This window comes from Neopelma chrysocephalum, unplaced genomic scaffold, assembly GCF_003984885.1.
Source record: "Neopelma chrysocephalum unplaced genomic scaffold, ASM398488v2 Primary Assembly neopelma1_23b, whole genome shotgun sequence".
Classification (NCBI taxonomy): Eukaryota; Metazoa; Chordata; class Aves; order Passeriformes; family Pipridae; genus Neopelma; species Neopelma chrysocephalum.
The window spans coordinates 16,331,943-16,349,424 of NW_020897692.1; the positions used below are offsets into that span (position 1 = coordinate 16,331,943).

The following is a 17,482-nucleotide window of genomic DNA, read 5'->3' on the forward strand; positions in this document are numbered from 1 at the left end:
CCAGAACCCAAATATTTTGTTTAGGACTCGGGCTTTTGCTTTGAAGGTAACTGCCCACCATATATGCTCTTTCACATTGTCTCCCCATGTTCACCATAAAAAGATTTAAAGGACTCTCCTTTCAAAGGATCTCATACCACCTAGCAAGTAATATGAAGAACTCAGTCATCTATAATTGTGACTTAAAAGCACTCCCTGGATTTCAATCTGTAATGCTCACTGAGGTTTCAAGGAATAATGCTGCCTTTTGGGGATCTGTCTGAGATTTTTTATTTACTGGCAATAATGAGGACCTTCTTCCAAGTTTTCACTAGTGGGCAATATGAATGGACAGAGTGACTCACTGGGAGAAGAGAAAAAAGCTGTTTGTCTGTAACTTCACTTTTTCAAGACATGTTGTTAGTATATACATTCACAACCCTCTCCCATTTTATTCTCTCTGACTTCAGTATAACAAGAGATTTACTTACTGGTAGAAATTGGAAACGTCAGGAACAGCAAGTGCAGGAAGGGGAGAAGATAAGGAAGCAAATGATTCAATCAGTTATGTAAGGGTTAAAAAGCAGCGACTCTTAACAGCGATAGGGCAATACATTTTGCAAGAGAATTATCGGACTACTGTAAAAGCCAAAGGCATAAAATTCAGTCAAATTAAAATAGCTTGGATTTAATTAGGTATTCAGAATGCAAAATATGTCTAAGCGTAAAAGACTTTCAGTAGGTCATCAGGATTTGTAACAGACTGAAGAAATGCTATGTTGACTAGAAAGCTGCTCTTGAGGAGGGAGTTTATGTTGTGAACTCTTTCTACTACGAACTAGACAAAAGGAAATGATCAGGCAGTTGCAGACACTGTTGCCTCAGGTTAAGGGCTGTTCTAAGTTGTGGCCCCTCCAACAGCTCTAGGCCTGGGACTCCCTCCTGTACAGCTGCTGAAAGTCAGCCCAGATCCCAGGCTGCCTGACCCACCACAGGGACCTCCTACTCACATGGCTCAGGGACACATTCACTCAACACTCACACACCCATCCCCCAGGCACTCCACAGTCAGGGATTCTACAAATATCAGCATAAATCTCCCACATATCTGATACCCGTGCCAGGTCCTGGGCCTCCTACTCACAGGTGGTAGTACATCAAACAAATATATGCAGTAAATTCAACTTCATGACCCAGCTATTGAGTCTTTAACTTCAGTTAAATATAGTAAAACACAGAGAAAAAACCAGATTAACATTTTAACAGTTTGTCTTAAAGGGGAGTAAAAATTGTAAACAGGAAATTCAAAGGACAAATTCATAAAAAATTACTCACCCAATATAATTTGCTACTATAGGTTTTAGTTCTTTTTTTTTGTAGATGAACCATGTGCCATTGATCATTTAAATATAAATATTTTGCTGTCCTATTTACAATTTGTAATATACTATTTAGGGGAAGTGAACTTAGGCATCTTTTTATTCTTAGTTTGAACTGTGCAAATAACGCAGTATGTGTGATGTTTTGTAGGTAATTTTTGTTCTCACCAAGTCTGAAATGTATTATCAATTGGGAAAGGTGAATTTTTCATAATCTTAACAGCTATTATAAGAAAGAGATGTTCTGTTATAATTTTTGTTTTCTATAATTAATTTTAAAAATCGGAATGAATGTGATTTAATTTTTTTATTGTTACCTCTGTCACCTTACTGATACTGCTATATATAGAGAAAAGTTCATCTTCAATTAAAGATCTCTGTAAGAATTATGCAACTACATTGGTAGTAAGTAAATTTTTTCTTTTGGTTATTTTCTTTTAACTGTTATCAATTGATACAAAGTTTGGGGTTTTACCTCACAGTCACTCAAGAAGAGTCCTGTATATGGATAAAAGAGTCCTCAATGTCACATAGGCATTGTGGTTGGCGATGGTGTACAAGTACTGCGAAATAGTTTTGTGAGGTCCTACACTTTCAGAAGTGTGACTATCTCCATTTTTGTTTTCAAAGCTAGTGAAAGGAATTTTGGAGAACAGTTTCTTCACTTGTATCTTGTGGAAGGAAAACCAACCGTTCGATTCAGCTGTGGAAACTCTCAGAACATTCTGACTATATCCATCAACCAATCTGTTAGCAAGGGTATACTTGTCCCTATCACAATAAGGTAAGAATTTACCACGGGGTTACACCAAAAGAGTTTTAGTCATATATATTGAGCAGTAAAGTGTGATTCCACTTTTCTTTTTTTTCACGATAAAGACAAGTCATATTGGAAAGCAAAATTGTATGCATATTTGGAAACTATTTTCATAAGATAGTCTCCTTGATTGAAAATACCTTTTAGTTCACACTAAAATTTAAGATTATTTCAGTCCTTTGGAGAACTTATGAATCTTTCAATCTCCAAATACTTTTACAGATACAGATGAAGTTGTTTTGAGAACTGAAACAATTTAAACATAACATTGGAGGTTACAGATAGGGAGTTCATAATTTATGCTTATTAATTTACACATTGAATAAATTAAATTTGTTGTCAGAATTCCTGTGCTAAATATAGGACTGATTTATTCTTTAAGATGAAAAATTAAAAATGAACATACTAACAACATCTCACAATGCCAGGTGTACTTGGTGATTTGCAAAGTCTTTTCCAAACTACATTATTATTCTATAAGCTGTTGTATCTACATATGCAACTGTACTGTCAACATTATACAGTGGTGGCTGAGCAGTACTGTCATTTTTCACCTAGTACACACAATAGTTCTCAGAATGGTCAATGTACCATTCTGAAAAAGGTATTAGTATCATGCCTTGGTAATGGATTAACTCTTTTCTAGTCATGGAATTTCATATGTGCAAGATAGGTAAAAGGTAAAGAAGAAAAAGTATAAATGTTGTGTTAGATTTATATTAGTAATGTTAAAGACTGGTAAAGTATTCAATCTTCAAAATCATTTTAGAAATAATTCTGACACCCATATAAAATTTCAAATTACTGTGATTAGGATAATATTTTATTTCTTACACAAGTTAAAGTATTAGAGATAATTGGTGCACCTGAACTGGAAATATTTGTGAGTTGAGGGAACTTACTGCACAAATTATTAAATTAAAGGTAGTTCTAGCTAGGACTATTTTTGCTGTTAGAGGATGGTATGTGAAGGAGACTGCAAAATTTGCCTTGAAACATGCACATCAGACTTCTCAAAATTGCCTCTTACTATGAAAACAGGAAAATAAAAGCATAATCATAAGATTTTTTGTGTTTGCCTTTTGAGCTGTTTCTCTATGATGTAAATGTTGATAAATTCTAAAATAATGGAGGTTTATTGATCTCAGTATACAGAGTAGATTGACACGGGGAGAAGAGACTGTTCGGGGCGGGGGGTGTTTGTTAGATTGTATGGTTACCCCATAAGCTTTACCCCTTCTTTTAGAAACAAACTTGTGTTAAAATATAAATCCTCTTTTCAATATAAGGAAGGATCTGCCATTTAAGAAACTGTGTCATTTCCATCCTATATTTCTTCTCAGCCACAGGTCTATACATTACTCTTATGCTCCATTTAGAACAGTATTTTTTTTCCTTTTATGCTGTCTTAGTATTAACATCTAGTATTAATGAAGCAAAGTCACATAGCATACTTTCAAATCAAATTACTTATTAGATGACAATGTATTTATTTTAGGATTTTTGTACAGGTTGTAAAAGTGTATAAAATTTACAAAGGAAATTCTATCCCTTCCTCTCCTTATGATCTGGCAGATATAGAGGTTTTTTCCCTGGGAAAGTACTTGATAGAGGTATACAGTTTGATACTAGTAAACTATTCTAAGGAATTTTTTAATCTCAGAGACTACTCTTGTGTGAGACATTGGTCAGGTGATTGTCTGCACTGTATTATCTGTGGTAGCATTGCCCTGCTTCATAAGATTAAGACATTAAAATGCTGTGCAGATTTCAAAGCCTGATAATATCTTAGCAAAAAATGCAGCTAAATAGCAATGAAAAGATTGATTCTAGTCATAGAGTTCAAGTTCATACAGAAAAATAAATTTACTTTCATCTTTTTCTACCTTAAAATTAACACCTGTGTATTTATGGCTTCATTCTCCATGATATTACACTAAAAAGTAATGTCTGTTCAATTTACACATTACCTTTGTTTATTACTATTTTATACTGCTATCTTTGAAACAGTGACATACTAAATAACTTGTAAGGTATGATTGTAGACTATGACTGGCAGGGATTTACATGCATTTCAGTTTATGACCTTGGCCTTCAAAACGACTAGTGATTATTCTTGCGAGTTCTTCTAAAATTTAAAGAAAGCAGTATATCCTTCACCAAGCCGCAATAAAATTATGATCCTTCAGCAATCATCCCTAACCTCTGCCAAAGGAAAAAGCAAACTTAAGAAGGCATTTGTGGCCCCCCAAGATCTTGTAGCCAATAAAATATGAATCTATGACAAAACCGTTGATTTGTGTTCTCAGTGGCTGTTGGATAATTCTATTGGTATGTTTTACCTGCAAAATTAATGTGTGGGGTTTTTTCCCTGTAATGCAGAAAAAGAGATAAAGACTGGAATAAATATCTATTTTTGTTACTGTTTGAAAACTTGCCAGTTGGCGGACAATAGTTCTGTTACACTTGGCTTTGAATAAGTCTTTAGCATCATATTTGACAGTTATTCCAGTTCTGGATGCAACTATAACTCCACCGGTTAAATGCCACAACTAACACATCCAATAGCGTCCATAGAAGCAGATTGTCACCTTTTCAGACTTTTTTCCTTCTAAATCCACCATGTGCAAGAAACTAATACATTCTGATAGTTTACAGCTAGCTATTCTTTTTTCGTAACGATATGATTGGTTTCCTTAGGTATGGTCATTTTTTTCAAACCTGATAAAGATTAAATGAGTTATAAATGTTCAGTCATTGTCTTTATGGTCCCTGTGAAATGACAGCATTATAGAAAAAAGTCAGTAAAACTCAAATTGTTACTTTTTTTTTGCCTTACCTAAAGAAATTAGAAATGTATTTAAATGCAGTTTCATTCATTGTTTCCATTTCCGTTTATTTTAGAATGATTTGAGTACTGGTTTGAAAATGTGTATTTCTTCCAGTTTAATTTTCTGTGGTTTCATAATTGAGATTGTATTGATCTTTTCAGTTAAAGCTTTGAGAACATACTTGAAATGTAGTTTGGATTAGTTTTATGGATTTGTTCTTGAAAGTTATTCAAAGAACATTAGCTTAAATGCATTTCATTCTGTGTCTGGGCTCTGAATTGCATTTGGCTGATGCAAAATTTGCCCTACTTTGTGGTTAAAGTGATGTGACTGTCATGGGAGAAGATGATGTTTCTTCAATTCAGTGGCTGATGGTAAGTAAATTTAGCAAGCAAAGATTGAGATAATAAGTCACCAGGATTTTGATTTTTCTTGATAGTGGGGTGAATTTTAGCTTTTAGAGTAGGAATACTAATATTTTATAGACATCTTACACTTTTCTTCTCTGAATGATATTTTTAAAAATTATATTTCCTTAAGAAGTTTTTAGATTGTCTTTTCTACACAGTAATGGAAAACACTGGATCCTTTTCTGTTTGGGAGATTCTAGTCAAGCATTAATTAAAATCTTGCCTATGATAGCATCACTCTTTTCCATCTTATTTACCTGCAGAATTTTCAGAATTGTTCTCTGGAATTTAATGAATAAAGTGTCCATCCCCACAGAGCTAGATCATAGTATTATGTACATTAACATTTCATGTATCTTCCAAGTGAGCATATTGAATGTAGTTGTTTCCAGTTTCCTGTCACACTTTAATTAGTAGAATAAATGTGAGTATTTACCAATGGCTGAGAAGGGCACCTTTAGCTGTCTTTAAAGAGTTTGTTTGTTAAATACATTATTCAGTTAATGTTGTTTGGCCAGCTCTTGCTTAGACCATGCAGCGGTACAGAAGCTGCTGAAGTTTATTATTTGGTCTTCCACCTTCAAAAGCAGATGGCACATTGTGAACTGTGAAAGTCCTCAACATGTTTTTGTACCTCCACATGGAAACTTTGGTAAGGTCTAATGTACTAATTGCAAACTACATGATTATATTATCAGTGTCCATGATTTTACCTGCACTCCTACTTCCTCCTTTTCCACAGAAGAGGAAAACAGTTGTCTGAACTATTTTACAAAGTTTTTAAATGCATGTGCATTCTTAAAATGTTTTTTAAATGAATGTGTAAATCACCATCCATACAATCTGTTGGTTTATTTTGAATCATGATGTTTACCTATTTCATTTCATTATTCTAGAGATATGTAAGTTTTCATATTAGTGTATACTTTCAAGTCATCTTTTTATTAGTGTTACAGGTGCTGGGTGCTCTGCACAGTCTGCAAGTATTACTGAAGATTGCATTAAATCAGTAAACAAAAAAAATTACTAATTTTCTGATGTCTTGCTATTCTTTCCAATATTACCAGTTACCTACGAATACAGGAATTTTTTTTGATGATTTGGAAACATCTGAGCAGCAGGTTTTGTATCTGAGCAGGTACATTGTGTAGCCTAGGCTTCGTACTTGCAATACCGACTTCCTGCATAACCAGTTATGTGACGAATGATAAATGGAAAGGTGTTTTGGCAGATAACTTGAGCCATCTTGGTGCAATGTCGCCAACAAATATCACACCTCACCTTTTTTAAATTATTTGAAGATTAACAGTGAAAGCAATCTTCAGAGACATTGAAGAATTACTATTCTATAATATGAATTTATAAATTGTTAAAGAAAACACATTTAGATGTGGTTTTAAAAAGAAATATTTTACGTACTCTATACTTAATTTTTAAGTCAACATATACATGAATCATACCTGTGTAGATGTTGTGTTGCATAGAACTGGAAATACTATAGGACATTAGGTATATTCTGGGTGCATTCCTCCCATTGTGGGGTTCCATTTCCGAAGGCTTGAGGTGGATAGGGAAGGGGTTACTCCAGTTCCAGGGGTTTCTTCAGGGTCCTGGACGCATGGAGGGGTTAGGTGCTCACCCCTCTCCCCACCCACGTGTTCCCATGGCAGCCAGAGAGACAGCACACAGCACGTGGAGAGGAGGCGAGCGGGAGTTTATTGTGGTTAGGGGTTTATAAAGCTCTTGGGAGGGTCAAAAGGGACCATGTAAGGTAAGGGGTCTTACAAAACACCAATCAGGCGGGGAACAGCCAAATAAGGAAGGGGTTAACAAGAGACCAATGAGAAGACTTCTTGATATCTTCTCAGGACATTCCTGAGACAGAGATAAGAACTGGCCAGGGGGGATTTTGGGAAGAAGAACCTGAGTTAGCAAAGAGACTACAACAAAGCCATTTTGAAACACACTCAAACCACAGCTTCCCATACAAGACAGATTCACTGCCACAGTATATTTCATAAATTTTGAATCAAAGTTGTAATTACTTTTAGAAGGACTATATATACAACTATACACATTTGTGTTTACTGCCTTTTCTATAGAAATTGAAAAATTTGTAAAATTATCATCACATTTGCCACTATAAGGTAGGAAAGTTTTTGCAGTGTATGCCTATATAATGTTTATTCTCTGTAAGCCTTAATTCCAGTTCCATCAATCCAGCCGTTACAGTTTTACACAGGTAAGTCACTACATCTGTTATTCAGTCTCAAAAACAGTCCCCTAAGAGATGCATTACATCAAACTAATGCATATAAATTCTGGTATATGCAATTAAAATTGAAAACAAAAAACTGGAACATTAGAATCAGCTAGTTAAATCATTCTGAGTGGCATACTAGCTGGAATAACTCAAATAAGAAAATGGATTCTCATAAAGAGTACAAAAAAGATTACCTTTTGGTTTTGTTTCAGTTTCAGATTCTGTGTTTGAACAGAACAGTCAGTGTGTTTAGAAACATAGGTCACTTTCTGAAACAACTTTTTTCGCTTTCATTCTGCAGCAGAATGCAATATTTCATCTGTGATCTGTCAAAGCCAACAAACCCACTGCTACGGCTATTCAAGCTTATTAGCTACTGACTTGAAGAGATGATGTTTGAATTCCTGTACACTTCATGCTCTGGATTTACACTACATCTTCTTAAATTAACTGACCTTACAGGAATATGTCAATAATGGAAAAAGACAGAATCACATGATTGTTTAGATTGGAAAGGACCTCTTGAGATCCTTCCAACATTCGTGCTCAAGCAGAATGTCCTGTTTTCAGCTGGGATAGAGTTAATTTCTTCTCCGCAGCTGGTATAGTGCCGTGCTTTGCATTCAGTATGAGAATAATTTTGATAACACATTGAAGTTTTGGTTGTTGCTAATTCATGTTTATCCTAAGTCAAGGGCTTGTTTTTTGTGTCTCACACTCTGCCAGTAAGGAGGTACACAAAATAAAGAAACTATGAGGGAACGTGGCCAGGACAGGTGACTTGAACTGGCCAAAGAGATATTGCACACTATGGAATGTCATGCCCAGTGTATAAATTGGGGGACTTACCCAGAATGGGGGGCTAATGGAGCTGTGGGGACGGGGTCTGGCATCGGTTAGTAGGTGGTGAGCAATCGTATTGCACATCACTTGTTTTTCCTTTTTATTATCATTATCTATTACTATTATATTCTACTTCATTTTAATTATTAAGAAAATAATATGTGAGTGGATATGGGGTGGTGTGTAATTGCCAGCTAGGCTTAAGCCATGACACAAGGACACATAAAGAATGTAGGTCCATGACTGGTAAGTGTCATGGGAGAGCGGAAGGCTTAGACAAAGTTTTAAAAAACAAAGCCTTACCAGTGAGTCTCAAGGTGCAGAAGGGACTCCCTCACTTTCTAAACTCCTTCTCAGGGAAGGGTTTAGGTGTGGCTGAATCCTATCTTAGGCTCGGATTGTGTTAGTGGTTTAAATTTAAAGGAATTATAGAGGTATGGTTAAACCACTTTGTCCCACAGGTTTTAATGATGGCAAAACAGAAAGATTTATATAAATGAATTATTTATTATGACAAATTAACAAACAGGTGAACAGACAAAAGATCCTAATCAGAATTATTTACTACACAGTCTAAAAGCAAAAAAAAACCAAAATCTACTAGTAAAGTGTTATATAACAAAGCAATATAGTGCACTGTAACAAAACAATTATATTAAAGCAATTGTATTGAAGCTACTAAAAGAAACAATCATTAAGTAGAGATTGATATAACTCACCATATGAGATAGTGGGCAGATCTCTCTCTTTCTCTTAACCCCCGGGGAGTAACCATGAAGAGGCATCCCTGCTTCATTGGAGAAGCTCCACACTATATGGAATTTTGGACTGGGCTTTTATAGTTATGAAATGATGGACTGGTAGTTACAGATTTACAAGCTCACAGACTAGCTTATCTGTCACATCTTGTTTCAAAAAGGATGTATATTCCAAGTCTGGTGAGCCAGAATGGTCTTAGTACAATTTAACAACAAATCTAGTTAGAAGCACAGTCTGCAGTGGACCCACAGCCCATGGCCAACAGACGAAATCTGCCCCACTGGCACATACGGAAGGGAGGGAGGTCGAACAATGCAGAAGAACGGAAGTTTGAAATGGCAAGGACCTGCAGAAATAAGAAGACTTCCCCAGAAGTCCAGATCATGGATGAAGACATTCGACAGAGCTGGCCCCAATACTGAGCCTTGGCAGGCAGCACTTGTGACTGGCCACCAATTGGATGTAACTCCATTCACCACCACACTCTGGGCCCACCCACCCAGTCAGTTTTTTACCTGTCCAAGCCATGGGCTGCCAGCGTCTTCAGGAAAATCCAGTGAGAAGCAGTATCAAAGGCTTAGTAAAGTTCAAGTGAACAACATCCACAGCCTTTCCCTCATCTATTAGAAGTATTTTTATGATAAAATCTTTCAGACTACTGTTTTATTATTTCCATACAGTACACACTGGCTTAAGAATTCTATTCTTTTTCCTGGGAAAGCTGGCAGTCCATGACTTGGACAGGTACGCTGTTCACTGGATTAAAAACCAGCTGCAATGCTGCACCCAGAGAGTGGTGGTAAATGGTGCACATCCAGTTGATGGTCTGTCCCTAGTGAAGTTCCCCAAGGCTCAATATTGGGGCCAGTCCTGTTTAATATGTTTATTGATGATCTGGATGAGGGGATTGAATGTATCCTCGGTAAGTTCATGGACAACACTAAGTTGGCTGGGCCTGTTGATCTGCTGGAAGGCAGAAAGCCTTTGCAGAGGGATCTGGACAGGCTGGATAGATGGACCGAGGCCAAGGGCATGAGGTTCAACTAGGCCAACTGCCAGGTCCTACTTTTCAGTCACAACAACCCCAGACAGCACTACATGATTGGGGCAGAGTGGTTGAAAAGCTGACCAGAGGAAAAGGACCTGGGGGTGCTAGCAGACAGCAGCTGAACATGAGCCAGTAGTGTGTGCGGGTGACCAAGAAGGCCAATGGCATCCTGGCCTGTGTGAGGAACAGTGTGGTCAGCAGGACCAGGAAAGTGATTGGCCCCCTGTCCTTGTCACTGATGAGGCTGCACTTTGAATCTTGTGTCTAGTTCTGGGCCCCTCACTTCAAGAAAGACATTGAGGTGCTGGACTGTGTCCAGAGAAGGGTAATGGAGCTTGGGAAGGGTCTAGAGAGTAAGTCATATGAGGAATGGCTGAGGGAGTTGGAGATGTTTAGCCTGTAGAAAAGGACACCCTCTATGACTACCTGAAAGGAGGTTGGAGCAAGTTGGGGGTCAGTCTCTTATCCCAGGCAACTAGTGACAGGACAAGAGGAAATGGTCTCGAGCTCTGCCAGGGGAGGTTCAGGTTGGACTTCACTGAAAGTGTGGTCAGGCATTGGTAGGCTGCCCAGGGAGGTGGTAGAATCATCCTCTCTGGAGGCGTTCAAGAAACAACTGGATGTGGCTCTTAGTGCCATACTCTAGTTGACAAGGTGGAGATTGGTCAAAGGCTGGACTCGATGATCTTGGAGGTCTTTTCCAACCTAAATGATTCTGTGATTCTTTCACCTTTTTTTTTATCCTCAACATAGGTAATTCACTGAGCTTTTTATGGCAATAGTGTTAAGCGGAGGGCAGAGAAGCCATGTGTTTTGGCCATTATTTTTTCCTTTGAATGTGATTTTAAGAATGCACTTATGAATTTATTTTGATTTTTATAATTTATAGCTCATTAAATTTATTCTGATATATAAGTGAATTTCCATCATTAACTGATTTTGGATGGTTTATTCCAAAGTGGCTCACCACAGACCAGTTCAAAGTATATGATGTCACAATATTTTCATGTTCTCATTCATAGTGTGTCATTCTACTTTTGGCTCAGATAAAAAAAATCTGTATCACTATATAAGAGATATCTACTGTGTTTTCTTATTCATGAATTAGGGAGTTACATTAAAGGTTCCTACAAGGACTTGTATTCCAAAGGCTAAAACAACAGATTAAAAGCTGGGTGTGAGTTTTCTTCGGTCTCTTTCAAATACATTCATATCAATATGATATGAATGATATTTCATATCAAATTTTAAAATGTGCACTGCATTAACAATTCAGTAATAGTGAGTAGCATAGTACAGCACTGTCAACTGCCTTTCCTGAAGTGGCAGGCATTCAGACCTCACTGAACTGGGCTCTGAGTCACAGATGGAGAACTGTGAGCTACCTGAAACCACAGAGACAACATAAGAAAGTAATGTATATTTACCATATTTCAAAGAAAAAACTTTGAAAAAATATGAGGCTGTTGATTACTTACATTATTTAAGAAAAATTCTAAATAGTTCATATTCACTCTATCTAACCTTACCTACGTTTAAGTTAGGTATTCAGTCCAAAGGAGTTTGTCTGTATAGGTATGTGGAATTATGGCAAAAATTAAAAATTCATGCAGTACTCAGACACTTATTGCTTACTTGGCCTTTTGGACATTCAACTAAAAGCTGACAGTTTGTCTTTAAGTTACCTCCTGCCATTGAAATAGAGAGGTCAGTGTTAAAAGGTGAACATTTCTGAAAAGATGGAAGAATGGGTTTGTAAAATACTCCTTACTGCTTTTTCACAATCTGTCATCCCATCAATAACCCCTTCTATCTGTTGCAATTACTGCATCTTCAAATCTACTTACATTCTGATGTTATAAGCCTTAATGATGAAAAGAATACGTTTTATAAGTGTCTCTAGTATCATGAAAAAAAATGGAAAGAATGACAAAGCTATTTGAATTTTAAACAAGATTTCTCAAGTCCTGTTAGCATGACACATCTTCCAATCTCCTGTTGAGCATGGAGTTTGAAAAATTAGATTTTGTTAGTAATCTTATGTAAACAAGTTTTATGTCAAATCTGGTATTCTGTTAAATCAAATTCTGTCTGAGGGCAAATACTGACTTTTAGCTCAAAAAGGTGATCTGACCTTGAGCTTGAAATTGACATAGTAAATTCTTCTCTGTCCTTCAGTGTCACAAAAAAAAAAGAAAAAAGAGCATCATTTAACCTCTCTTCCTGAAGATATCCACCAGAATTTAAACTTTAAGCTTTTTACTTGACAGAATAAGAGACAGATGACTGTATTTCCTATTCAAACAAAGGTTACTTTTACCTATATTAATTGTTTTAAGAATGTAACATATTTCATTAGAATTACCAATGTTGCTGGAGGGTATTTGCATTTATAAGCAAATTCAACTTAGCATAATAAAACAAAATCAAGTAACACACAAAAATCACAGTAACTTTCACAGTAGGTTATTTTGTATTGTATTTATCTTTGTAGGATGAACTAACTCATCCTAAAAGATGCTTGCAGGCATAACTGTCTCATAGCTATGCAAAATAGTTAATCATTCACCACAAAGACTTGAAGATTTAACTTTTCATTAATTTGCAAGACATACAAAAAATGTTTTATGATGGTGAGCAAAAAAATAAATACTTCTGAAAAATAAATACTTCTGTCTTGTCAGTGGTCATTTTGACATGAGTCCAGCTTCATATTTTATATACTGACTGTCCCAGTGAGAGTGCCTGTATAGTCTAGTGGTAGAATGGAAGGGTTTTTTCAGTCTTTCTAATCATCAAGGTGCATTCCTGGCCAACAAAGTAGAGGATCATACTTGAAAATAATAATGAATGTAATTGATATTATCGATTTGGAACAATGTTTTCATTAGGTCCTTTTTTACTAAGTCAAACACTTCAGTAACACCCCTCATAACCTGAATTTCACTGATTCTAGTTACTGATTTTAAAGAAATCCACTAGAACCAAGTGGTTCACGACAGTATATTTTCTTAGTATTTTTTCCTACTAGAATTGAAGTGGTAAAATGAATAGGACTAATGAGGAATGCTTACAAACATTGTCATATCAATTTTCACATCTTTAAACAGGATCAGATGTTTAATGGCCATGGTAATCCCTAATGTATGCTCAGTGTTTCATTGTTAAGCATATTACAAATATGTTGGTAATTAGATATGTGAATAGATTGTTAGGTTTTCATGCTGTAACCATCACAAAGTATGACAAAAGTACTGTACAACTCAGAACATTCTAGCACCTTCTTGTCTAGCAGCCACTCTTACCAAATGTGGCAAAAAGAATAGCTAGTGTAGTTTTCAGAAACAATAATAACTAGAAAATTTCATTCCGAAGTACTAGGATTAATAATCACATTAAAGAAACAGTTTCAATGCACTGTTGCTAATTGCAGTAATTCTGCTGAAAGTAGTTATTTCTTCATGATTCTTTACCGAATCTCTACATCACAATTCCTTAGGTCTTCTAAAGACAGTGAGTTGTGGATTCACTAGAACTAAGGTATATATTATAAAGTATAATGAATGCACATTTCATTGTCTTTTATTTTTACATTTGGCTATGTGTTATAATTTTAAAATTCCAGGATTCTAAGAATCTGTGTGTTTCTACAAGGAACATAGGAAAATTAAAGTTCTAATAGTCTATATAACCCAATTTCCATTTTCTCAATACATCTGCTTTGAAAATTGTATTATTTGCCTTTCACCAATGTTAGAGATAAAGCACTTATAAGCAGGTTTTTATTATATCATGGAAATTCTAAACTGCATTTAACCTAAATTTCTAGAATTTTGCTAAGTTCTTTAGAACTCTCCCATCCTGTACTAAAGGAAACCCTGCTTTAATGGTGCATACAGATCCTTTCAAGTATGCATACTCCTTTTTTCTCTCTCTGCTGCATAAAGCATTGTATTCCAAGTACTACTGATGTACTATCTATACAGAGAAACTACAGTTTCTCTGTATAGATAGTGATCTCATGTGATTCACTTTTCCATCTTCTTGTATTTTTGTGAGAATGTGTGAAACAGATAGTAAAGATTCCAAAATATGTGGCTTCTCCCTCTGTTCCAGAGAAGAAGCAGGAGGCATAGCCCTTCTGATCTGCTTGGAAGGAAGAACAGTTCTTTCACATACATGCTAGTACAAAAGACTTTCAGTACTACTGAAGATATACTAGGTATTCTGCATGAAACAATGTAGATATCTGTGACTTCAAGAAAAAAAAGAGTCACTGAATTACAGAAGGAATAATAAACTAATAAAATTGAAGATAATCTGATATATTGAAAAAAAGGATATTGTTCAATCTTTTGACAGTTTCAGTATTTATTTATTTCTGATGTGTATAAAATTCTGCAAAAATCATCAGCTCAATGTCTGGTCACACAGTGATTCACACAGAGGACTTTTCAGACAACTCCTCAGTTTCTGTTAGTTTGGCACAGCACATGGAAGTATAGCAACAGAGTATATTGCCAAATAGCTTATGAAAGTGTCATGTTGTCTTCTTCCTAATAAGTGAGATGATAGTTTACACCGCTGTACTTGGGAGCTCTGAAGAGCTAAACAACAAAAAAAAAATCTGTGAAGAAAAAGCATTTTTTTAATTCTCTTCCTCAGGTCTGTTGTTTTGTATGTGGAAGATCAATACAGAAATAAAATTGGTTCAGTGTGCATGTAACAGCTGGCAATTCTCTACAGGTTTGGTTTAGCTGAAAGCAATAGGAAGTGCTATTTGCTCTGTAGGTATTGAAAATAAGTAAAAAATAAAAACCGGTACTTACCCTGCCTTTGCATGAATGTCAAAAAAAAGGAATGTTACAGGGAAGGGGAAGAAAACGTATCTCCCAACAAACCGGCCTGGGTCTTTTTGATTCACCTCATAAGCACCAGCAATCATAAAGGGGTCAGAAGGCAGGTGTCCACAAACAACAAAACAGGCAGTGAAGTCATGCAGCCCAGACTGCTGTGGAGTTAAGCTGAATTTTCTCCTTTGTGCTGAGGAGAAGGGAGCAGGTCTTCTTGGTCTAGCTGGCTGGCTTCAGACCAGCAGCAAACTTTCAACATGGTTTTAAGGAGTTTGACTAATCTCAGCTTGTTACTTAGTTTCCACAGCTCTAAAGTGGGAGTCGTACTTACCTATCTCAAAAAAATGTTCAAAAGACTAAATGTTCTGAGGCCAATATTTTAAAAATGTGGCATTGAGGTCCTGGTGCTTGATCTGTATATATATATATATATATATATATATATATATATATATATATATGTATATACTCAGTCCATCTTTGAGACCAAAAATCATCAGAGAATCTCAGGTTCTTTCTTTCATATGGATCATTGGATATCCTTTTTCTATAGGGGATGAAGGAAAGAAGATTGATGGTTATTATTTAATTTTAATTGCTATAACCTTATTTTTCTAACTCCTTGCTTTCTAAATAAATTTCAGGTAGATAATTAATATATAGTGTTCATATATACAGAGAAGAAAGAATGGAACAGGACATCACACAGCTGATTGTTTCAAGACTAGCCAGTTTAGGTCTAGTTTTGCATACCAGAAGTAAGAAAATTTGGTGCTGCAAATTGAGTCCCTTGATTAAAGAGAGTACTGAATTCACACTATTTGTTAAATAGTCCTCCTTAATAATCATGGGGCAGAGAGGGAGAGAGAAAGAAATGCTAACTGCATCTTTCTGAGTGTCAGAAAGAAACTCATTTAAGGAACACAACAGAGAAAGGAGGGTATTTCTCTTCCTTTGGCAGAAGTACATTGATTCTGTGACAAATTTATATTTTGTTATGTAGTTAATTCAGGTGGGAGAAGCTATTTTATTAATCTCTCCACTACTTTGACTGTTGTTATCATTAGCTTGTGCTTTAAAGCACACATTGACCTGGCTTTTTATTAGACTGTAAACCATCCATGAAACTTTCTTCTCTGCTTGCTCAAAATTCTGTACCACTTGCCTTTTGTCCTATGCTCTTTAGATTTGTTGATCTAATTTCTATGGAGTTACTGAAGCTATTGTTACATCTGTGATCACCTTCATCCAAAGGTGCTTTGTCATTTTGTGGTCATAACTTGATCTTGTCCCTGATGTGGTCAGAAATACAGAATTAAATGAAAATGTATTTCACTAGAGGTGGATTGTGGATGGAAATTTTAGCTGTGGGTAAATGTGGAAGAAAATAGAGGGCAGACCCTTCACCAGAAACAAGTGTGCAGATTTGTGCTAGTATTACATCATCCAGTTAGAAAAAATACAGATATTTTAAAAGATCTAGGACTAGTTTTCAAAGGCATTGTTATCATACTGACAGTAGCCAAGCTGTGCAATAAAAAACTTAGGTTTTTCAGCTAATAAATTAATGTCCACACATCAATAGCTTAATCTTTTAACAAAGTGCAGGCTAAGCTTATTGAAAGAAGATATATGGAGTGCAGGTACCCGGGCACTGGCAGTGGGGACTGCAGAAGGTGGGTGAGTATTTCATGAAAGAACTGTGACCCATGGAGATCCCACACCAGAAGAGGGGGAAAGTAGCAGAGAAAAGCATTTATGGACTGACCTCTATTCCCCACCCTCCTCCTGCACTGCTTGGGTTGGGGAAATGTACAAGTTGGGAATGGAGCAAAGCTGAGCCTGGGAAAAAAAGGGGGTTAGGGAGAAGGGGGTTATTTTTTCACTTTGTTTCTTACCACTCAGAACTATTTAATTACCAATAAATTAAAAAAAAATTCCCCAAGTCAGTCCTGTGATGGTAATTGATAAGTGATCTCCCTGTCTTTATCTTGGCCCAGGAGCTTTGTTATCTTATTCCCCCACCCTAACTGTCATGTTGAGAGGGAGGGATGAGAAAGCAGCTGGGTGGGCAGCTGGTAGCTGACCAAGGTCGTATCAAAGAAGGATCAGTGAAGTGATACACAATGTGATTTTCCTCCATTCCTTCCATTGTAGTTCTGTGGGCAAGATTTTGTAAGCTATATGCGACCTCTTTAATTTATTTAAATTGTAACTAGTGCTATCTTGTGTTGGATAAGGTTTGTAAATGTTGATAATGTGAAAATGTAAATTTGAATATATTGTAGAATTCTTGAAGT

The 17,482-nt window shown here is 36.1% G+C and overlaps 1 protein-coding gene across 1 annotated transcript in view; it reads left to right on the plus strand.

Annotated features, from left to right (window-relative positions):
* EYS (eyes shut homolog) overlaps positions 1 to 17,482 on the plus strand; it is an 868,863-nt gene that overhangs the window by 716,805 nt on the left and 134,576 nt on the right. The window contains exon 39 of the mRNA XM_027698171.1: positions 1,989 to 2,142. Coding sequence (XP_027553972.1) covers positions 1,989 to 2,142 — 154 coding nt within the window. The remainder of the gene's footprint in view (positions 1 to 1,988; positions 2,143 to 17,482) is intronic.